Source organism: Cetorhinus maximus, chromosome 7 (genome assembly GCF_964194155.1).
Source record: "Cetorhinus maximus chromosome 7, sCetMax3.hap1.1, whole genome shotgun sequence".
NCBI classification, from domain to species: domain Eukaryota; kingdom Metazoa; phylum Chordata; class Chondrichthyes; order Lamniformes; family Cetorhinidae; genus Cetorhinus; species Cetorhinus maximus.
The window spans coordinates 38,968,098-38,990,251 of record NC_135885.1 but is presented as its reverse complement, the minus strand read 5'-3'; the positions used below and the strand labels follow the sequence as shown (position 1 = coordinate 38,990,251).

Sequence of the window (22,154 nt, the reverse complement as noted above, 5' to 3'; positions counted from 1 at the left end):
GCACCTGAACGTTGATGGAGTGGAACCCTCTGCTGTTAATGAAGAACAGGGCCTATGGCCAGGGAGCTCTTAAAGTGATGTGTGTGCAAATGATCACTCCCGGCACTCTTGGGAAGCCGGAGATCACTGCAAATCCCAGAAATCTAGCAGCCTGGCTAGTTTCACCCATTGTGAACTTTATGCAATGATTAGCCTTACTGTAGAGGGCACTCATCACCTCCTTTATACATTTATGTGTTGAGACCTGAGAGATGCCACATAGGTTCCCTGTGGATCCCAGGAACGAGAAGCTTGCAAAGAAATTGAGTGCAGTGACCACCGTCAGGGGCACTGGCAGGGGGTGGCCTCCCAGTCCATGTGGCATCAGATCCTCCCACAGAATGTGGCCAATATGAGCCATCATCTTGACAAATGTAGACATGCACAGCACAGCCTCTCACTCATCTCCAAATAGGACAGGCATCTTAGGTATATCTTTGGTCGTGCCAATCGCCTCCGTGGGTTAGGTCTGACCTCCTCATCCTCTGGTTCTTCCTGGGGCCCCCCTGGATCATGCACCTCATGGAGCTAGGGCTCCTCTCTAGGCTGTGTTAGATGGGGCTGGGCCCTATTTCCCTTCCTCCGTCTGAGCGCTGCCATCAAAAAGGCCCGATTGAGCAAAGCCTCCATTCTGAAATCCTTCCTGTGGACAGATAGATCCAAGGGATGAATGTAGCTTGACCAACTTATGCAGACCTCCTACTTCCAGCCAGAAAGTCACTGGCATGCTCTAGTGCTGCTCTCGTGCTATCCGTCCGCCTTTTCCTGTTTCAGCCTTGTTGCTGAGGTGCTCCCTCACAGATCATAGGTGCCCTAAGAAGCTAACCCAAGAACATGACATCTCAATCCCGTAGAGGATGGAAGAGGCTTCAGCACAGCCATGCAAAGTTGACCCTCAATGAAGGTACTCCTACACTGCTTGATTAGGATTAGAGATTCCCCTGCATTGCACTTTTGGAATGGTTGGAAACCTTATGGCCTGTGGCACATGTAAATTGAACAATGCACCTTACAGGGCTTCATAGAGCTTCTTGAATATATCCAGCAGCTGTGCTCCCTTAATGGTTGGATGCCCCTTCCCTTCTCACATTCCCTTGAGGTTTAAATGCTCAATCAGATCATGTCTAATGTGATTGCAGTCTCGCCTAAAAGTGCACCATTAGTTAGTGGTTCCAACAATAACTTCTCAATAAAGTTTTCATGAGCTCTATCAGCTGAGCCTTTGTCTCCATGTTGCGAGTTGAATCAGTATGAGGGTGCCCCCTGAAAGTGCCCCTGAGTCCAGTCATGGGCTCCTCCCACACTGCCTCAGACCTGCCCATGGACATTTTTTTAGTCTCATTGTTAAAATGTGTCATTGATTCAGGGTCTAAAGATGGTGGTGCTGCACTTCTACTTCCAGGCCAGCCTCAATACTCTCCCTGTCACCTTTCACATCCATCCGATCATCCTGGAATCCCACAATGTGCAGGCAGAACTCCCTTTGGTGATCCTCCAGCCTCCCCCAGTAACCTTGGACCCCTTTGTCATTGATGTGGACATTGCAGCCCTCCCCCCTGAACCCATCTCTGTTGATGTGCCCATGCCCCATGTGGACCTCACCCCTCCCCACCTTGAGGCTGCGTGCACAGTCACATAGAGGTACCATCCTGCCCCACGAGATCTTGGAGTGTCCCCTGCTTTATTACATTTTCCCCATTTACAGGTTGCAGATCCCTCCCCAGTGCCAAGCCAGACACTCCCTGGACCACAAAGTGTGAGACAAAGAGCACCCTGCACACCAAGCTGTGCCTGACCCCCATTGAGCACACTGGCCTAGCCCCTCCTGGACAGGGACCACGACGTACATGCCGTGCATAGTCCTGTAGCATGGCCCACAGAGCACAAGGACTGCCTTTAATCTATCAACCTGACCTTTTGGCCTCAGTCCCTGGACTATTACTGCCTGTCACTCAACCACCCATTTCCTTCAGGTCTGAACTCACCACTTTTCCCCCAACCTATGAGTCTCGGTGCAACTCTTCCCTCTTGTGCAACCATCAACCACCCCTAACACCTAATCATGCCTCTGCATGCAACACTTTCCTCTTGTGCTACACTAAACCTCCCCTTTCCCTATTCGTGAGTCTGAGTGCACCTCCTGCTCATGCAGTATGAGCCCCCTCCACCTCCTGCCGTGTTTGTGTGCACCGCTTCCATGTCAGGCTCCAGCTCATCCACCCCCAATCATCCCTCTGCCTGCCAGCTTTTCCTCACCACCCCTCCCTCCACCCAACCCTCCCCTGTGCCCTTCACCCACCCTCAAGTCTGTCAACACCTGCACCCACACCTCCATCCTCCCAGTGCCGATCCCCATGCTGGTCCCTATTGGTAGAGTGCAGCCCTCCCTGCGGGTGCAGCGCCTACCGTGAGCAGCCCTGCCTGCGGGCGCAGCGCCCACCGCGAGCAGCCCTGCCTGCGGGCGCAGCGCCCACCGCGAGCAGCCCTGCCTGCGGGTGCAGCGCCTACCGCGAGCAGCCCTGCCTGCGGGACGCAGCGCCCGCCGTGAGCAGCCCTGCCTGCGGAGCGCAACACCCACTGTGAGCAGCCCTGCCTGTGGGACGCAGTACCCACTGTGAGCAGCCCTGCCTGCAGGCACAGCGCCCACCGTGAGCAGCCTGCCTGCGGGACGCAGCGCCCGCCGTGAGCAGCCCTGCCTGCGGAGCGCAGCGCCCACCGTGAGCAGCCCTGCCTGCAGGACACAGTGCCCACCGTGAGCAGCCCTGCCTGCGGGGTGCAGCACCCACCACGAGCAGCCCTGCCTGCGGGGCGCAGCACCCACGGCGAGCAGCTCTGCCTGTGGGGCACAGCACCCACGGCGAGCAGCTCTGCCTGCGGGGCGCAGCACCCACGGCGAGCAGCTCTGCCTGCAGGGCGCAGTACCCACGGCAAGCAGCCCTGCCCGAAACCCCCATCAGCCTTGCACAGCTGCTTTGGCCTTGCTGACGAGATGGAGCAGCGCTGTTGCAGGCAGACTTTGAATGTTGCTCTCACCTCAATGTCGCGAGTGAAGTGAGGGTGGGCAGTTGCACGCCTCTTATATCTGGTCGCGATTCAGACCGGTCTAATTTCCCGCTGGTGTGGCACGTAATTGGGAGGGAGAATGTGATTCCGGCGCTGTTTTTGGTCAGTATTCGTGACACGCTGACACATGCAAATGGTGTTCCCGACATGGATCAGCAGACAAGTTGACCCGCTATTAAGCCGCCATGAAAGTGCTGAGGGGAAAATTCCGACTTGATTTCCTGCCAGCGAAAATCCGACCTTTGGCCTCACTCCGAATTTTCCTCTCCCGCCTGACACGACTCCCACTGCTGGCGGGACCAGAAAATTACACCCAATATTCTGGTGCAGCCTGACCTGTGTGAAATTCATCCATCAGAAAGCTCAGGAATTGGGATTTTCCCCGTGGAAAATTGGTTCCGATGGAGTGGTAACGTACAAAGAAAGTAGCACACAAACTCCAACAAAGTTTCCTGAAGGCGTAAGAACCAAAAGAAAATAATTTGAGAGAAATGATGTAGAATAGCCTGAGAGCTGTTCACTGGCTATCCTCACTTTTAGCTTCTGAAGTAATCCCGTCGGATCTCTGGGTATATGTTATGCATAACTATGAAGAGCGAGTAGCAGCCTGCACCCATCAATATCAGCAGAGTGTGAAAGTCTAAATAATGTCATTTGCACAAGTGTAATATTGAAATAGAGGGAGCAGTGAGGAATTACACCCCCCTTGAAATTCATCCACACGGGGGGTGGAATTTTCTGAGCCCGCTGGCGGTGGGCATGATAAGTGGGTGCACGGAAAATATGGTGGGACCCACTTCACAACGGCGTGAAGGCAGGTGGAGATCTTCCATGCTTCCCGCCATCAGGCAGCGGGGAGCGAATTGTAATACAGCAGCTTATAATTAAAATGCCTTCCTCCCAGACTCTTGGAACCCCGTCGTATCATCCGTCCACATCGGCGGGAAAGCACGCTGACGTGGTTCACAGCAGCACGCAGCTGACATGCACTTGGCGGCCTTCACTTTAGGGGGGACTGAGGTGAGTGAGCAGCAGCGTTCTCCACAGCTCACCCGCTGTTTACAGGCCTCAGGGGCGCCGGGGGGTGCGGGGGAAACTGATGCCTGGCCCTGGAGGCAACTGCTGAAGGGGGGAGGGTCAAGTGCTGCCCCGGCACTGCATACTGCACACAGGCAATCGAGGTGGGGGTCAGGGTAAGCGAGGGAAGTGGCCAACATTAGGGACACCTGTATAAACTGACCAGGCCTCTGCAGCTGAGACAGATCAGGCACAGCCACAGTGATATGATTGGAGCCAGGCTCCTAGACTGCCCACCCATGTAAGCATCAGGGAGGCACCAAAGGGCCACCAAGCCCTCCAACCCTTACCCTCCTCCACCACCCACCCACCCCCCCCGGCACAGACTTCGAGTCCGCCACCACTTTACTGGAACGCAGAGCAGTTGGACTGTACAAGTTGTACAATTTCCTCGCCAACACTGGCCATGTAGCAGTCACTGCTGGAGGTGCTCACAGCCCCTTACAATCTCAGCATCCTGGTCTGGACCAGTGTCCCCCATGTCGCAGGTTGACAGGTCAGCCATGCAGCGCACTCATCTCTGGCCATCCGAGGGGTAACCAGCACTCTCCGGGAAGCATTAAGGGGCAGTCACACAGGGCCAGGAAAGATGCTAAGTACAGCCATGATAACCACGTCTCTCTCTCTCTTTCATGCTGCAGGAGGACCACGTCAGGATCATGGATCATGGTGACCTAGCTGTATGCCTGATGGCCTATAGAGAGCAGAGAAGACAGAGGAGAGAGAGACTGAGGCACCTGGCCGTGCAAATGCAGGAGCAGTAACCTCATGAAGAAGGGGCAGCAGGGGCTCCCGCACACACTGCCCAGGAGCGACAGCGAGACGTGGCTGGTCAGCGCCTAGCGACACCCAGGGCCTATAGACATCACCTACAAATGACTGAGAACCAGTGTTGCTGCTGACTGTGCATGTCTAGGGACCTGGTGGCTCCATCTGCCACTTATTGCAGGACTTGGTGCCAAGGGGACATGGAGGGTATCCACTGCCAGTGGCTGTGAAAGTGACTGAGGCACTCAATTTCTATGCCAGTGGCTCCTTTCAGGGTTCCACAGGTGACCTCTGTGGGATATCACAATCCGCCACTCACAAATGCATCCATGAGGTCACGGGTGCCATCTTCTCCATGGCACACAATGTTGTGCATTTCATCCGGGACCAGGACAGCCAGGATGCAAGGGCCATTGGATTCATCCTGGTCTCGGGATTCCCACAGGTGTAGGGTGTGATTGACTGCACTCCTGTGGTGCTCAGGTCTCCATTGCTACACTCGGTAGACTTCACCAACCGCAAGGGCTTCCACTCACTGAACGTGCAGCTGATATACGACCACCAGAAACGCATCCTGCAGATATGCGCACAGTTTCAAGGAAGTGTGCACTGTGCCTACATCCTGAGTCACTCACAGATCCCTGCAGTTTTCCAGGGTCCACAGAGGCTGCAGGGTTGGCTCCTTGGGGACAAGGGCTACCCACTGAGGCCATGGCTGATGACACCCATGCGGCGGTCTCAGACTGCAGCAGAGTGACGGTATAATGAGGCTCATACAGCAGCTCACAACTTGGTGGAGCAAACCATCGGGATGTTGAAGATGCAGTTCCAGTGCCTGGACCGGTCTGGTGGAGCCCTGCAAGAGGGTATCACGCATTGGCATCATCTGCTGCGCCCTTTGCAACCTGGCGCTGCAATGGAGAGAGGAGCTGGCTGAGGAGGAGATGGAGGAGCTGCACGCCCTCTCCGCTGAGGAGGGTGCTGACGGGGATGAGGGTGAGGGGGTCCTCAGTGGTGACGATGACGGGGATGAGGCTCTCACACTGGTAAGGTGAGGCAGGCACACTCGGGAGGCCCTCATAGCTGCCAGATTTGTGGAGGATGATGACAACATGCAGTGAGGTGTCCCCATAGATCCTCACATCGCAGTTGTGAATGTTTGACTGTGAGAATGCTCCTGTAATGGAGATGGAGTGGAAGCCCTAATAGCTGCTCGATTGCAGGACGATGATGACAACATGCAGTGAGGACTCCATAGATCTTCACATAGCCTCTGTGAATGTCTGCTTCCTGTCTGGCCAAGGGCAGCTTGCTTGTGCTCCATGATCAGGGCCATTTCAGAGACTCAGTCATGAAACTTTAGATGCATCTGATGCTGTGTCTGTCTTCAGCACCTCACCCCTACAGGAGCTTGTTCACAGCATCACTGGCTGCAAATGCTGGTGTGATGGGGGCCAGCTCCACCTTAAAGGTGGTGAGAGCACACGGAGAGTATAAGAGAACTCTTTGGTGCCTGCCCACTACATTCTGGCAGCAATGACCAGCACCGCTGAGGTGCAGGCATCAGTAATGTTTCCAGGGAGTGTGAGGCTGGACCATCACTGTGGTCTGAAGGGCACACAGAGCATAGGGAAGAGGCCCTGGACTGAGACACCTGCCTTTTATCTTGTGCAGAAAGGTTTCACATCTGAGTGACAAGAACACTGCTCATCAGAACAAGGAGCCACAGGCAGGGAGACATTCTTGGGAGTTTATTGACAATAGTGAGCAAGTGATCAACACCTGTGTCCAGGCTGTGCAACTACTTTTACCTAACCGTCCTAACCCTGCCGCTACACCTTGGTGCTCCCCAGACTTCCACAGCGGAGGTGGAGGCAGCCTGCTGACTGTGACACCTTGTCTGTGATGACTTTGGTGGGCGTCCTCTGGAGGGCCAAGACTTGGAGGGCGCCGGCCTGCTTTTGGGGTCCTGCTGTGTGGCAGTGGCACCCTCCTCGGCCTGTGGAGCTGGATCTGGGGAATTCACAGGAAGAGGGAAGTCACCTGGGAGGGTGACACCGGAGCATGCACCTGCTGATCCTCCTCCCTATGGATGCCTGAGTGCCCCTGGCTGACTCCATGAGCGGAAGGGGTAGCTGGAGTGAGATCGAGCTGCCCAGCACCCCTCTCACGTATATACTGTTGAAGGCCAACTATGGCATCAGCGATGGAGTTCAGCTCATGCAGCAGTGCAGGAGTGACATCCTGGACCAAGGTCTACTTGGCGGCCGCCATCCTGCCAATGTTGACCTCGGTGCATTGCAATGCCGGCGCAATCATCTCACCCTGAAGATGGACAGACTCCTCCATCATGCCTTGCAATCTGAGGAGTGCAGCAGACATCCCTTCCTGATGTTCCCGAGCTTGCCTTTGCAGCTCCAGCAACTGTGACATGACCGGGTCCAGAGGCTCCTCATCTGACTCGGACTCAGCAAATTTCTGGCCTCCAGCAGCCCTCTGAGTGCCGGGGACCTGGGAAGTCCCTGCCTCCGCCTGCTGTGGATCAGACAGTGTGATGTGCTCACCAGATTATGATCCCGGGGATACTCTAAAGCTAGGTTCCACCGAGGTGTGTGTCTGCACTGGTGGAGGGTGTGGGTGGGCACTGTGACAGGATCTCAGGGAGGGTGCCTCCAGATTCTTCTTCAGAAGTTTCTTCAGAGTTTGATTGGAGGCCCTGGGTCATGAACTCTGTCAGCTGTTTGCAGATGTGCCTGCGAAAGCAAGGGGAGATAATTAGTGCATGGCAGTGGCCTGTGAAGGAGGACACATCACTCACAGTATGGTTGTCTGATGGATGTTGCACTGCTGGATCCTCACTTGGTAGAGCAGCACCGACCTCACTGTCAGCAAAGGACCAGTCCTGGTCATCACCGGCCAGCTGGATGGCTCTGTTTTCGAATTCTGTCAGGACTTTGGTCTCCGCCATCCCTCCACCTGCCTGTGACCATTGCCTCCTGTTGTGAGGCAGTTTGTCCTGCATGGATAGAGATTGGGAGAGTGTATCAGGATGCCTGCTGGGCCAGATGATATGTATGCCTGGTCTGTGTGGGTGGTGAGTGGTCCCATGGATGGGATGAGGACAGTGATGGTGTGTGTGAGAGAGTGAATGGTGATGTCCCTTGAACTGGCAGTGAGTGAGGGCCCTGTGGGTGTGTGATGGGTTTGTGAGTGTGTGACTGGGAGTGGTGAAAAGAGTGACTTACTCTGGTGGAATGAAGGATATCATTCATCCTTTTGCGGCACTGGATGGCTGTCCTCCTCTGCAGGATGTTCGGGCTGACCACCGCTGCCACCGCCTCCCAAGCCAGGTAGTTGACATTGCTGCCCATCCTGTGGCCAGAGTGGGGGTAGAGCACATCCTGGCGGGCCTCCACGGCATCCAGCAGTCGCTCGAGGGACCCGTTGTTAAAGCGGGGGGCTGCACTCTTTTTGCCTTTTGCTGGCCATGTCTCCCAGGCAGCAGTGGTGAGCTGGTGGTGATGAGCACTTTGCTGGTGGCTGCCTTTTAAAGCTGGCGGCATGATGCAACAGCGGTGTCATGGCGAGTGGGTGAATGAGAGCCTGCCTGCCGTGGAAACAGCGTGTTTTGCCAGGGTGAATATATATAATGAGGCAGGCTCGGGAAGATACAGCATGAAAACCCGCCATTTTCGCCAGAGGGTAGGACTCCATTTTACCTGCCCACTGCTGCACTTAATGGAATTATGGGAAAGTTCCTCCCAGTGCAAAGTGGCTGCAAAGCTGGAGTAACAGATCTTCAACCACTCCTCTGCTTGGATGTTCCAACTTGAAAAGTGAAGGCTATCGGACAGGGGGTGGGATGGGGGGTAACCTGTTGTAGTGTCTTTGATGAACAGACCACAGGAGACTCAGGTACAGGTTACAATCGTTTATTCGAGCAATTGCAAGGAGGGCACCATCTCAATGCAGCTTGAGACAGTACTCTGCTAAGCTACAAGTGTTCAACATATTTATACCTTATTGGTCACGTACAAGAACATCCTCCAGATTCCGATCTCTTCAACATATAGGTTTACGTTAAGCAGACAAATCTCTGGTCACAAAGGTTACATCATCTGTGCCTGCCTTCACCCCGGCAGAGACCCTCCCAAGACCTTCTGTTCTTTCCCTATCTGCTGTAAACAGGCTCAATCTTAGTTGTTTTCCAACCTAAGGCTCCAGTCTGACTCCCAAAACTCCCAATCTATCATATTTACATTCTTCTTCGTCCAATATGGCCTTGCTAATTCTCGCAAGCCCTGAGAATGTGCAGGTTTAGATTTCTCTCTGTCCAACCTGACCTTTAACTGTTAACTGCTTACGCAGACAGGTCTTGCCTGCCTGACATTTTAAGTATTGATTCCCTTCAATAAGTTCTTACTGTATCCCTATACTGTGTCCCTTTATTTCCCCCTAACAGCCCCCCCTTTTGGCCCTTGGCTTAGCCCAAGGCAGCCAACTACAGTGGGGTTGTCTGCCCACCCCCCCGCCTTACGCACCCCCCCCCCCCCCCCCCCCCAACCCATTGATGCTGGCCAGTCATCCAGCTTTGGCATGTAAAGGGTACGGGTACTGGTCAAACCATCTGTATCATCTGGTCCATTAATCCGAACCTCTGGCTTACCAGATTCCTACTCCACCTACTAAAACCCCCCCAACGCCACCTTTTTTTGTGACCTCCGGGTGCGATGAATCAAGTATGTTAGATGCATAATCAATATCAGTTGAAGTATAACTAAGGCATGGGAAATAATCTGAATCCAGGGGTGTATCTGTATGTTTGAACCAGAGTTCTACAGGTCCTCCCACCGCGTGGAAGAATCTATTTGTTCAATATCCGTCTTTAAGGCTCTAACCTGTTGCTGCAGTGTGTAGTAAGTTCTGTATATCTGCTGAGCCTGTCCCAGAATCGCTGTGAGATGCTCTGACAATAGGGGAATTTCATAGGAGAACTGGTTCAAATACTGTGTCAGGGTATCCTTAAGGTTTTCCTTAACCTGAATAGTAGTCGTTCCTCTCTTGTATATTTCAACCGGTTCCACCTTCCCCAAGCTTGCTGGCACCTGTGGGTGTAGGCACACCGAATGATTGTGAATGGGGCATATCTGGTTACCCCCATACTGGATTCTTTCCTGCCACGTGGTGATACAATATCTCCCATTCCCTGTATATGCAACATGGGTCGGTTCTTTTGCAGCCCATATAGTTTTCATTGCACAGTTTGCGGCTGCTTTAAATCCACACTTCGCTTCCTCCATCTCGTATATCGGATGTGCACATACTACTGCGGCGGCTTCTATGCTACACCCCTCTAATGTGGTGCTAACTATATTTCCTTCTATGTCTACTGCGTATGGCAGAATATCATGATACTTAATGTAGTAATCCAATCCCCCGTATAACCCCAATATTTTCTACTCTATATAATGTCCTGCCGGGTGTTGATATAGGTGTGACAGGTATTACTAATACAATGCCTATTAGCATATTACTATTCGCTATACATTCAACATTCATTCTATATACGCGTGTCAAACCTCTGAGCTGGCAACCGGTCAAGTCATGATTCTTGTGTCGTGAGAGATTCAATAAATGCTCATTAGTTACCCTTAAAGGGACTACCCCTTCATTAATCTGTCTTAAATTTTCTCGGGCTTGTTCCAATGCCCAAGATCCATAGGTGCTGCAGACATAATTTCTGCTCGCTTCGTCTGAAATATTTTATCCTATTTCAATTAGTTTATTGATAGTCCCCGCATGACTTTCGAGCACGGTAGCCAGGCTTTGAATTAACCGTGTCACGTCCTGGTCTGTATCTAATTGGGTATCCTGGATCCCCTGTCCCCACCCTAAAATCTCCTTAAGCTTAAAGCTCAGGGTACGGACCATCTGATCTACAGTTGCTAGGTCAATGGAATTAACTATTGATGTCCCTGTATTGAATAACATGGCAGCATCATTTATCAGGCTGTGCTTAGCTCGGTCCCCCTCTGGGCCTGATCGCATCCCGCCGTTAAACTGGACTGCTTCAGCCATCAACTGGCTTGTCAGAGCTGTATAAAGTGCTTGGGTGTGGGTCGGGCATCACTGGGGCGATATATATTCCCGGATATATTCAAGACTACGGGTACCAGCTCATGGTGTACATTATCATATAAAACTTTATTTTTATTGATCAATACGAGACCGTTTGTCGGCCCTGGGTACATGACCGGACAAGGTGGGTCAGTCGGTGTGGTTTGAGAGGCTTCAATTATCTCTACTCGGATTGTGGAAGTAGGCGTGGGAGGTGGCTGGGTTAGTGGTACTAATTTTCTCTTTTGGGCGAACCTCCCATGCTCGATCTGAAGCAAACCCTTACTACAGTTCGAAAGCACTTGTTCTCCTACAGTTACATTTATCATTCCCCATTGCGTGACGCATTCGGCACTGTCCGTGCTGTCCTGTGGTGCGGGATGAGCAGTGATGATTCCCGACCTTGTTGCCAGTACTGATACACCCACGACCAGGATCATAGATCTGTGGAGACATTAACATCGGCTCCTGTTCTCCGGGTTACCACTTGGTCAATTGTCATGTATCTTTAACTGTGTGTAATGCCTCCATTTACTTCCCGTTCTCATATCTACAAGTATGCATGTATCACCTGTCATAATTACCTCGTATGGTCCATTGTTGCTCTTTGGATTTGCCTGTTTCCATATCCTTAATCACCTGTCAGTCTCTGACTTCCTTCCTTAACTCATGCAATTGCTTACTTATTTCCCTCACATAGTCTCGCATCCTTCCTTTTAGTGGTCCTACATCTCCCACTACTACTATGATTCCCTCGGGTAACTGCATTGCTCTCCTTGTCATTATTTCAAATGGGGTGAACCTGGTGGTTCTGCTTGGGGTAGCCCTAAGGCGCATCAGAATACTGGGCTGTTCCCTGTCTCTTGAATTGCTTTTGTGATTGATGTTTTTTTTTTAAAGTTCAGTTCATCCTTTCCACCATCCCCGAGCTCTGTGGCTGGTAGGGAATGTGGAATTTCTGTTTATATTTAAATGTCTTTGATGACTCTTCCTGTGAAATGAGTTCCCTGATCTGAATCCATTTGGATGGGCACCCTCCACTCCTTCCCGTCTACTGTCTCCTGCTGCTGTCCCACATTGGACCTCAATTCCTTAAACTGCCAACACAACTCTACATTGCACCTTCTTATCCTATCTTTCAATGGCTCAGTATCTTCATTCCAGTGACGGTTCTCTCTGGGAGCTGCTTAACTGTCTGTCATCATAGTGTTAATCCTGTGGCCTTACTTTTTGTAGCTCGCAGGCACATTAATACAATCAGTAATACATCTATTTAGCCTTTTCCAGCTTTCCCTTTACCTATATACATCTTGTAGTAAATTGTTGTTAAGTATTATTTCTCCTTACATTTCAATTCCTGAACTACAGATTCCACATAGTTTTACCTCTAAGTTTTTTTTTCCCTGACCATGATCATCCTAAGATTCGCTTGAGTTCAGTTTCTCTATTGTCAACGAGGATCTCTGTCTCTAGATCTTTGCTTATCTCCCCCTGTGCATTTCCAATGTCTCAGTTGATGGCCAGATTATCAAATTCACTTCCCTTAAAAAGTTTGTATATTGTGTCCTCTTTCCCTAACTCATTCTCCTACTTGCCTCATACCATTTTACACATGCAACAGCGACCATCTTATCTTGTTCAGGTTGCCTGGAGAGACTTTAAAATAAATAAAATATTCTTATAACAGTTTTAAAAACAGAAATCAAGTATTGACATGTTTTGCTTCTTCATCTTCTTCTCAAACATTTTATTGTCTCAAAAGTAACTCACTAAATTGTGTCTGACCCGTTTCTTTTAAAATTATCCCAGATTCATTAACTCGGCCAAAAATTGGATTTCTGCCAAACTTTGTCAAGGTTTTTAGCTTAGCTTCATATTTTGGGAACAGACTTACAAATACAAAAGCTTGCAGCATTTGAATTAGTGCCAATTGTTGTCAAACCTTTTAAAATGAAAATTCCCTTTTGAGAACTTTATCAAGAACCAAACCTCAAATTTTTAAACTTTGTAAGAACTGTAATTTACACTATCAAAATTAAAACAATCTCTTTTTCATGTGTAATGATTTGTATCCAAGTTATAATTTCCGTCTGTTTATCGACACATTCTTTATCTTAGATAGCATCCTCGTTATTCAAAATAACCTGTTAAATTACACTGCACTTTACATCTCAAGATTGTCCCAAATTCAAATTCCAGTGCTTTTGGAAAGCAGATTTCCTTTAATATTTAATTCATCTCTTCATAAGAAAGCCCTTTTTATCCACTGGAACCACCTAGACCTTGTATTTATGTCTTTTGGTTTTCCTAGAATCCTTCTGAATTTCAAGTAGTTTTTTTTCTTTCAGAATTTTAGAATACTAACTCGTATGTATTAATCCCAATTAGCTTGGAAGCTGATGATGAGGGTTATTCCCTACTAGTCTGCAAGGGGGTGGTACAAGGGTTGGTTCATCTCAAACAAAGGCAAGCCCTGTTTTATCTTTACATTACCCTTAAATTACGATTTTTGCCAGAAATCTCAACGCAAACCTTATACCCAAAACTTTGGAATGTTTTAGTATACTTTTCCTTTAATCCAACATGGGGATTTCAACCCTAAAGCTGAACTACACACACAAATGACAATTTACGGAAGAAGCACATTCAAGCTCACAAATGAATGCTTCCTTGCACACAAACAAACATATATTTCCAGGTATATATTTATATTCCTGTATCCTTAACAACTTAGAACTCTCATATTCTAAACGAAACTTCAAGTAGCAGTGGGGGAAATAAAGGGATCTTGAAGGCTCCACCTATAGGGACCACCAAACTGACGAAAGCTCACATTTCCCCTGCCTGTCAGTGCTTATTAACTCCCCTAGGCGTAAGCCCCTTTTCTCTCTTTCTCTCTCTCTCCAGCACAAGCAGCTCTTGTAACTTAGATCAATTCACTTTTTTAAGTTATAGAAAATTGAGCAGCGGATCTTTCGGGTCCTAATCATCCTTCCACATTTTCAGGAAAATCTCGACATCCTGCACGGGACATTATACACCCCCAATTCGTTTCTCCCTCCCCCAAGGCTTCCTTGACTGCCCTCTCAAACTCCCTGTGCAGGGCTGTCGCCTTCTCCCGATCTGGGACGTCCTCAGGTTTCGCCCAGTCTCCACTCCTAGACTGCAGAGGTAATCTTCCCCAGATATCCCCTGGGCATTTAGCCTTCACCAGTATGTGATTATCAAGGGGGTGCATTGCATGGAAATCTTGCATTTCCCGCAGTTTGGTCCAAAAGTCTGGGTTGCTATGCCAAGTTTTAAGTGTTAGCAGTTCTTTAAGCAAAACCTGTTTCTCCCCCGGGCTGAATGGCACGTGCTTAACTTTCTCAGTAATCCTCTCAATCTCTTCATCCTCCCCCTATTCCTCAGCCCCCTTTCTCCCTTCGGTTTTCAATTCACCTTTCCTGACTTTACTTTTCCTAACGGTTATTGCGATAGGGGCCATGGGATTCAATGGGCACAGTGGGGAGGTTGGTTCATATGAGGGTGGAACTGCCTCAGCTCCTTCATAGGTTTCTCCTTCGGAGCTTTCCCCCTCTTGATCAGTGTCACTGCAGGCTGCTGCTGCCGCCACTGTTCTGATCTGTCCTGGATCTGACTTTGTTTCTCTCTCAATCGACTGGAATTTAGTATTAACCTTTCTGTAGGTACAGTGTGATAATAACCATCACCCCTTTCTTTTCCTTATCCTTTTTTTGCTCTAACCACCACTGTTTTTGTTCTCCGGGGGTTCCCTGTGGATTCCACCCCTCTTGCATTTTAGTGATTATTTTTGTCTGTTGTTCCGCTATGAACCTCCTAATGGAGTCCGCGGTTCCCCAGTTGAGTTCCATAGTGCTATTTTGTTTCCCTGATGGTATTTGATTCCTATTTTTTCATCTATCTCTGCGCAATATGTTCGCACGGTCCTAACAACTTAATTATCTGAGGTATGTATCGGTTTCACTGGGGTCTGGCCTCCCTGCGCGGCTTCAGTTATGGTTATATTTGAAACCGTAACCACGCCAGCACGGCTCTGCCTCCTCTCAACTGGGGTCTGGCCTCCCTGCGCTGCTTTGGCCCCACTAGCCCGCCTGCACGGCTCCGCCTATTACCCCTGGCGCCTCCTATCTCCTGTCCTGAGCCCTCCTCCTGATTCTTTGATACTTGACCCGGACTGTTCTTGGGTAGGCTTACTGCACTAACTACGGGTGGTAAATGAATATACTCACCCAGTTTGCAGAGCCGTCCCGAGGAGCCGGTCCAAGTACCCTGCTCGCAGTGCTAAATTGTTGTAGTGTCTTTGATGAACGGACCACAGGAGACTCAGGTACAGGTTACGATCGTTTATTCGAGCAATTGCAAAGAGGGCACCATCTCAATGCAGCTTGAGACAGTACTCTGCTAAGCTACAAGTGTTCAACATATTTATACCTTATTGGTCACGTACAAGAACATCCTCCAGATTCCGATCTCGTCAACATATAGGTTTGTGTTAAGCAGACAAATCTCTGGTCACAAAGGTTACATCATCTGTGCCTGCCTTCACCCCGGCAGAGACCCTCCCAAGACCATCTGTTCTTTCCCTATCTGCTGTAAACAGGCTCAATCTTAGTTGTTTTCCAACCTAAGGCTCCAGTCTGACTCCCAAAACTCCCAATCTATCATATTTACATTCTTCTTCGTCCAGTGTGGCCTTGCTGATGCTCGCAAGCCCTGAGAATGTGCAGGTTTAGATTTCTCTCTGTCCAACCTGACCTTTAACTGTTAACTGCTTATGCAGACAGGTTTTGCCTGCTTGACTTTTTAAGTATTGATTCCCTTCAATAAACTCTTGTTGTATCCCTATACTGTATCCCTTTATTTCCCCCTAATTAGGTTATAATTGAGGTCTTTAACATTATGAAAGGTTTTAATAGAATAGACACAGAGCGTGGTTTCAGCTGTTGGGAGGAGCAAAGCTAAAGGCCATCAATATAAAATAGTCACCAAGAAATCAGGTAGGGAATTCAGAAGAGTGGTGAGAATGTGGAATTCGCTATTACAAGGAGTGGTTAAAGCAAATAGTACAGATGCATTTAAGGGGAAGATGGATAAGTATGTGAGGGCAATGGGAATAGAGGGTTATATTGATAGAATTAGATGAGCGAGGATAGGAGGGGAGTTGGGTGGTACAAAAACATTACATAGACTGGTTGGGCCAAGTGACCTGTTTCACTGCTGTACATTCCATGTAACATAGAGTGGACCCAAGCAGAAGAATTTAATTATTAGTTCCTGCTCTGATCCACCGTTCACTGGAAAGGATGTAAAACCCATCACACAGTGACACCACATCCTTCTGAACTATAACACATACAAAATACATGTTCCAATGACCAATTACTCACTTGGTCCAGTTGCTCCCATTTGATGGGGCTGAAACTTGCCAATGTGCTATTTAATGTACCTGTCAATGTTCTGTAAAGAAATACCATCATTAACTATTTCCGCCAAGAATCCATCCTGATGGCAAGTTTTCCACCCGAGTCTAAAAGTCAAATTGGGATAACTTCTGTCGTTGTGAACCATCATTAGGAAAGGCTTTCCACTTCATATGTACTTGGCTGCGGTGTCTAAGAGAGACTAAAATCACAGGTTAAAATGAATTATTGAAACGGACTTTATTGAGCAATCGTGGATTGTCATTTCTCAACTCATGTATAGCCTAAACAGTTTGACCCAAACTATTTTAACAATTATTTAATTTTACAGCATTTGCACCTGCTAAGAAACATTAATAGGCAAAGCCAAATGGAACATTGGGCAGAGATCTGCTACTTTAGATCTCCATCTACTCTGCGATTTGTGCATATTTCTGGGAGAGGAAAAAAAGAGCTTTGGTCTAGTATTAAAAGTGGAAGGGACAACAACATTTCATCCTGCACTCTATTTCCTAATAGCTGCGTGGACAGAAGGCTAAATGACCCCTCTAACCCTCTTATGAACTGTGTCCCCCTGGTTGCTAAGGCATCAACAGCACAGAGAAATTTATCTAAAGGGCCCTGTAAAATGATTGGAGTGATGGATTTTTAAATCATCGGTGACCCTTTTTATCTGCTACCAATGGGCACTGTGTTTAGTGTTCTGCTGCTGGCCCAATAATCTCAGTTTACAGGAAAAGCTGTAGGAGTTTTGGAGGGACACCAACAGGTCACGCTATAGCAGAGTTGTTCTGTGCCAACCCACCAGTAAGTTCACATGTATATCTACAGAAAGAAGTGCATGTACCAGAGGACCAACACATATAGAGTCTCCCAACTCCCAGAGGGCTGTGATGGCTAAGTCCATACAATGATAAGAATGGTTCTTCAGAAGGATTGCAATCACAGCATTTCATGCAGGTTGTGCAGAAAAGCACTCCACGTTGATCAGCAACCGAGATGTCACCAAACATATTTGCTTGCCCTAGGTATCGTCACAAGCTCCAAGTTAGTAGAGAGCTAGATGTAGAACTGTGCTATCTATTACACGGACATGTGGAGCCAGGGTGGTGCAACCAGTTATTGTAATGGTCAGTGCAATCTGCCTGAGACCTTTCTCTGCTCCTTTTCATGCTGACCGAGGAGGATGGTACCCTGGAGTGATAAACAAGGCTGCTCTCCCAGAAGGAAATGCAGCCTCACTTTGAGTCGCTTTCCTGCTCTATGTGGGCCTCGGGAAGAAACTGCACAGAGAAAATGGGTCTGCAGTCTATCAACCACGTCAATAGAAGCCCTTGAGTTAAAATCATACAGGTCTCCTGCTGGCGATGTCACACACGTTTCACTTTCTCCAGCTCCCATTCACCCGATTCTCATCTTCAGTTAACATCAGGGCTATTGCATATTTATTTTAAAAAAATTAAAGATCATAGAATTTAAAACAAAGCAATTTGTGATTGCTGGTATTTTGTTCATATTTTGCCCTTATCTACGGTGCAACAGTACCTAGAAGATGGAAAATGAATGGCTGTATTGACATTGCAGCCTGTCAGCTCTGCTTTAGGTGTAGTTTAATGTGCTAATTGTTCACAACTTTCTGTGATCATCTCGTTATAACAATTATTCATAGATCCAGCTGCAGCTTTGGATATGTGCAGGGACTGAAAAATAGGAATTTGGGTGAAATTTAAATGAACATTTACACAGAATGTACAATGCAGAAATGCAGACCATTCAGCTCAATTAGTCTGCATTGATGATTATAGTTTACTTGGGCCTCCTCTCATTCCAACTCCTCTTCTCAGCCATGCAGTATATATTTCTATTCCCTTTGCTCTCGTATACTCATTTAGTTTCCTTTTGAAAGGATCTAAGCCTGAACCACTTGCTGTAGTAGTGAATTTAACCAATGTCTGAGGGAAAAAAAATTCTGATTTCCCTTTAAGATTTATTGTCAATAATTGTATTTATGGCTCATAGTTATGGATTCTCCCACAAATGGAGACTTGCTCTCCACATCTACTTCCTTCTAAGTCTTATCTTTTCTGAAGATAAGGAAGTCCCCACCTGTTCAATCTTTCCCAATATTTGTAATCTCCCAGTTCTGGTACCATTCTTGTAAATCGTTTTCGCGCTTTTCTCCTTTTGGTAGTATGGAAAACGGGCGAGATCAAAATCCATCACACACGCGCACACACAGTTAACATCAGGCCCCAGAGCTGTGCACAGTACTCTAGGTGTCTCCCAACCAAAATAAAAGCTGGAAAGCCTCCTCACAATCCAAACAGCAAAATGACAGGCAGATCTCATTAATTAATGATTCCAATGACTCTGAGAGGTAAACCAAATAGAGTTTACTGGCAAGTAAAATTACCCCTAAACTGTAAGTATGATGCTAATCTTCACATTTGTAATGGCTTTTCAATACATGGGTTAATGCTCAGTTCAATTCTGGTCACCATGCCACAAAAAATTGCATTTATATAGTGTCTTTCGCAACAGCCAGACAGCCAAAAGCACTTTATGGCCAGCGAGGTACGTTTGGAATGGAGTCACTGTTGTAACATAAGAAATGTGGCAGCTAATTTGTGCACAGCAAGCTGCCACAAACAGTAGCGTGATAATAACCAAATAATGTTGATTGAGGGATAAATATTGACTAAGACGCCAGGGATAACACTCCTGCTTCACTTTGAAATAGTTCCATGTAATTTTTTATTACATTTGCCCGCGGGGGCACACTGGGCCCTTATTTAAAGTCTCAGCTGAAAGATGGCACCTCTGACAGTGCAGTACACCCTCAGTACTGCACTGCAGTGTCAGTCTTGAGTTTTGTGCTCATGTCCTGGAGGGGGACTCAAATCCACTTCGAATTTTGTTGGAAGAGGGTGGGGGGCACAAAATTGGGTGCCTTGTCCCTGGTGCTGCCCCCATCACCATACCCGTCCCCTGCCTGTCCAATTAATTGCCACCTAAGGGCTCTTTTTCCATCGCTGCGATTTTCCTGTGGCAGGGGAAGGCTGGCGTAAGTGCCTAGGCTGGCCCCACTAATGGGGGTGGGGGATGGTGTTGGTGGTGCCTCCTTGGACACCCTGTCCCCATCAGTTCCCCTCCCCCCCGACCCTACTCCCCTCACCTCCCCTCACGAGGGCCTGCCAACCTGGCCCCAGTGAGACCCTGGACTTGCCTTAGTCCAGGCTCCATGGCTGCTCTTCTTCAGGGGAGACTGTCTGCAGTCCCAGGAGTGGCCATCACTTCTGGTGGTGCTGCTGGGATGAGAGAGCTCCTGGTCATTTGGCCAACAGCTCTCTGAGGCGGGACTCCCTCTCCAATGTGGGTGGAAGGCCTATCTCAAGGCAAAGGCCCGACAGCCATTAAGTAGCAGAGGAGCGAGCCAGTAATGCGCAGGTGGCCTCACCCCCCCAGACTTTTATGGTGGGGGCGGGGACCACAAATCAAACTCAGCTCATACTGACTGAAAGGTGAGAGTTCTACCAACTGAGCCATGGCTGACACGAAAGCTTCTACTGACATTGGAGAAGGAATAATGGAAGCCAGCAAGTGTGATCCATTATGTAAAGAGACAAACGTTCAAGGTAAACTCAGAGAAGCTTAAGTTCCACAATCTGGAAAGAAGCCAGTTAAGAAGGGAGTTCATCACAAAGTAAATTTAAAGTAGGCATTTCTTAATTCAAAAGGATGAATATTTGGAGTAACTTATCGGGGGTATGGTGGAGATAAAAATGTTGGTAATGTTCAGAATGAAGCTGCATGCTATAATGGGAGAGGTATTTAGAGCTGACCTTCAATAAACTAAAAAAGCCTTTCTTATTCTTGGCGTTTCTTACGATCTTATTTTACTTTTGACCTAGGTTGAAGGTGATGTCAGTGCTGTTTATAGTTTCTAGTTTAACACATTTCACTGTTCTTTTCTTCATTCTAGCATCATGACCAAATTGAAGAACTCTTCAGAAAGATTGATTATTCTGCAAATGGTCAGGTTGATTGGGTATGTGCAATGCTGTGACTGCTGGCTTGTTAACATACTTGCTATTTTACAATGTTGAAACTGACCTTGCACATTTGAGAACGTCAGTAGTTCAGTCCCTCACAGGAAAGAAAGACTTCGCCAGATAAAGCCCTCTTGAACCTTGAAGCTATTCCCTGAATGACCATTTTAAAAGTCAAAGTTAAAAAGAGCAATGGTTAACTTTAATATGGTATTGCTCATCTGATGTTTTGATGTTGATTGAGGTATAAATATTGATGAGGTATAAATATTGATGAGGACATTAGCCATAACTCCCTGGCTCTTCTTAGTGCCATGGAATCCTTTACATCCACCACAGAGGCATATGGGGCCTCGGTTTAATGGCTCATCCAAAAGATGGCACCTCTGACAGCGCAGCACTCCCTCAGTATTCCACTCCAGCATCAGCCTGGATTGTTGTGCTCTAGTCCTGGAGTGGGACTTGAACCTTCTGACTCAAAGGTGCTACTGACTAAACCATGGCTGACACAAAAGCACATAGGCACATTGGAGAAGCTACAGCAGAGAGCAGCTAGTGTGATCCAAAAGAATTTTAGATGCCATCGTCACCAAAGCAACTAGCTGCAAGAAGTATCACTGAAGCCAACTGTGAGAGACCTAAATAAACACGCAGAGTTAAAATTGCATGATCACCTAAACCATCCAGGTAATAACTATTTCATGAGGTGAATCAGCTTCTTACACCATCAGCATGGTAAGTTTCCTGAATCAGTTCACCCAGTTTCCAGCGCTGGGAAATTTTAGCTGTGAGGAAAGATTGGATGGGCTGGAGCTGTTTTCCTTGGCACAGTGGAAGCTGAGGGGTTAATTCATTGAGGGGTATAAAATTATCAGGGGCCTAGGTAGAATAAGTAGGAATTACCATAGCAGAGGAGTCAGAAACCAGCAGGCATAGATTTAAAGTAATTGGTGGAAGGGTTAGAGAAGAGGTGAGGAAACATTTTTTTCACTAGAGGGTGGTAAGGCCTGCAATTCACTGCCTGACAAGGTGTCGGAGGCAGAAACTCCCCATATCTAAAAAGTACTTGGATGTCTACTTGATAAGCCATGGCCTTTAGGGCTACAGACCTAGTGCAGGAAGGTGGGGTTAGGCTGGGTAGCTCTTCATCGGCTGGGCGTAGACATGATGGGCTGAATGGCCTTCTCTGCGTTGTAAATGTTCTATGATTTCTGGTTGTTCCATCAGTATTTGTTGTCTAACTCCATTAAACCTGCATATCTTCTCCTTTCCCCACCCTCATATTCAGAACTTGGCTGAATTCACATCAGGGGAAGAACATCATTAAGCTGCTTGAAGCTGTAAATTAGTTGGACATTCAGGAAAAGGGCAGGTGTTAGAAATAAATTAAGAAGAGAAAAGGTTATTTATTTTAAAACAAAATAATATTAACTAACACAAAGCAAAAGCTCATAATTCTTTGCCATTTGTAGATTTTTTTTTTAATAGCATCCACTATAAGATGTATTTTGTAAATAATTTAATCAGCACAGGCTGCAAAATCTTATGTTCCCATCCCTCAATTCCAGTCCATTATCACGAGAATGCTTCTTTCATC

At 47.9% G+C, this 22,154-nt stretch overlaps 1 protein-coding gene across 1 annotated transcript in view; it reads left to right on the top strand.

Moving 5' to 3' along the window:
• wdr95 (WD40 repeat domain 95) overlaps nucleotides 1-22,154 on the top strand; it is a 197,381-nt gene that overhangs the window by 54,718 nt on the left and 120,509 nt on the right. The window contains exon 5 of the mRNA XM_078546126.1: nucleotides 20,491-20,556. Coding sequence (XP_078402252.1) covers nucleotides 20,491-20,556 — 66 coding nt within the window. The remainder of the gene's footprint in view (nucleotides 1-20,490; nucleotides 20,557-22,154) is intronic.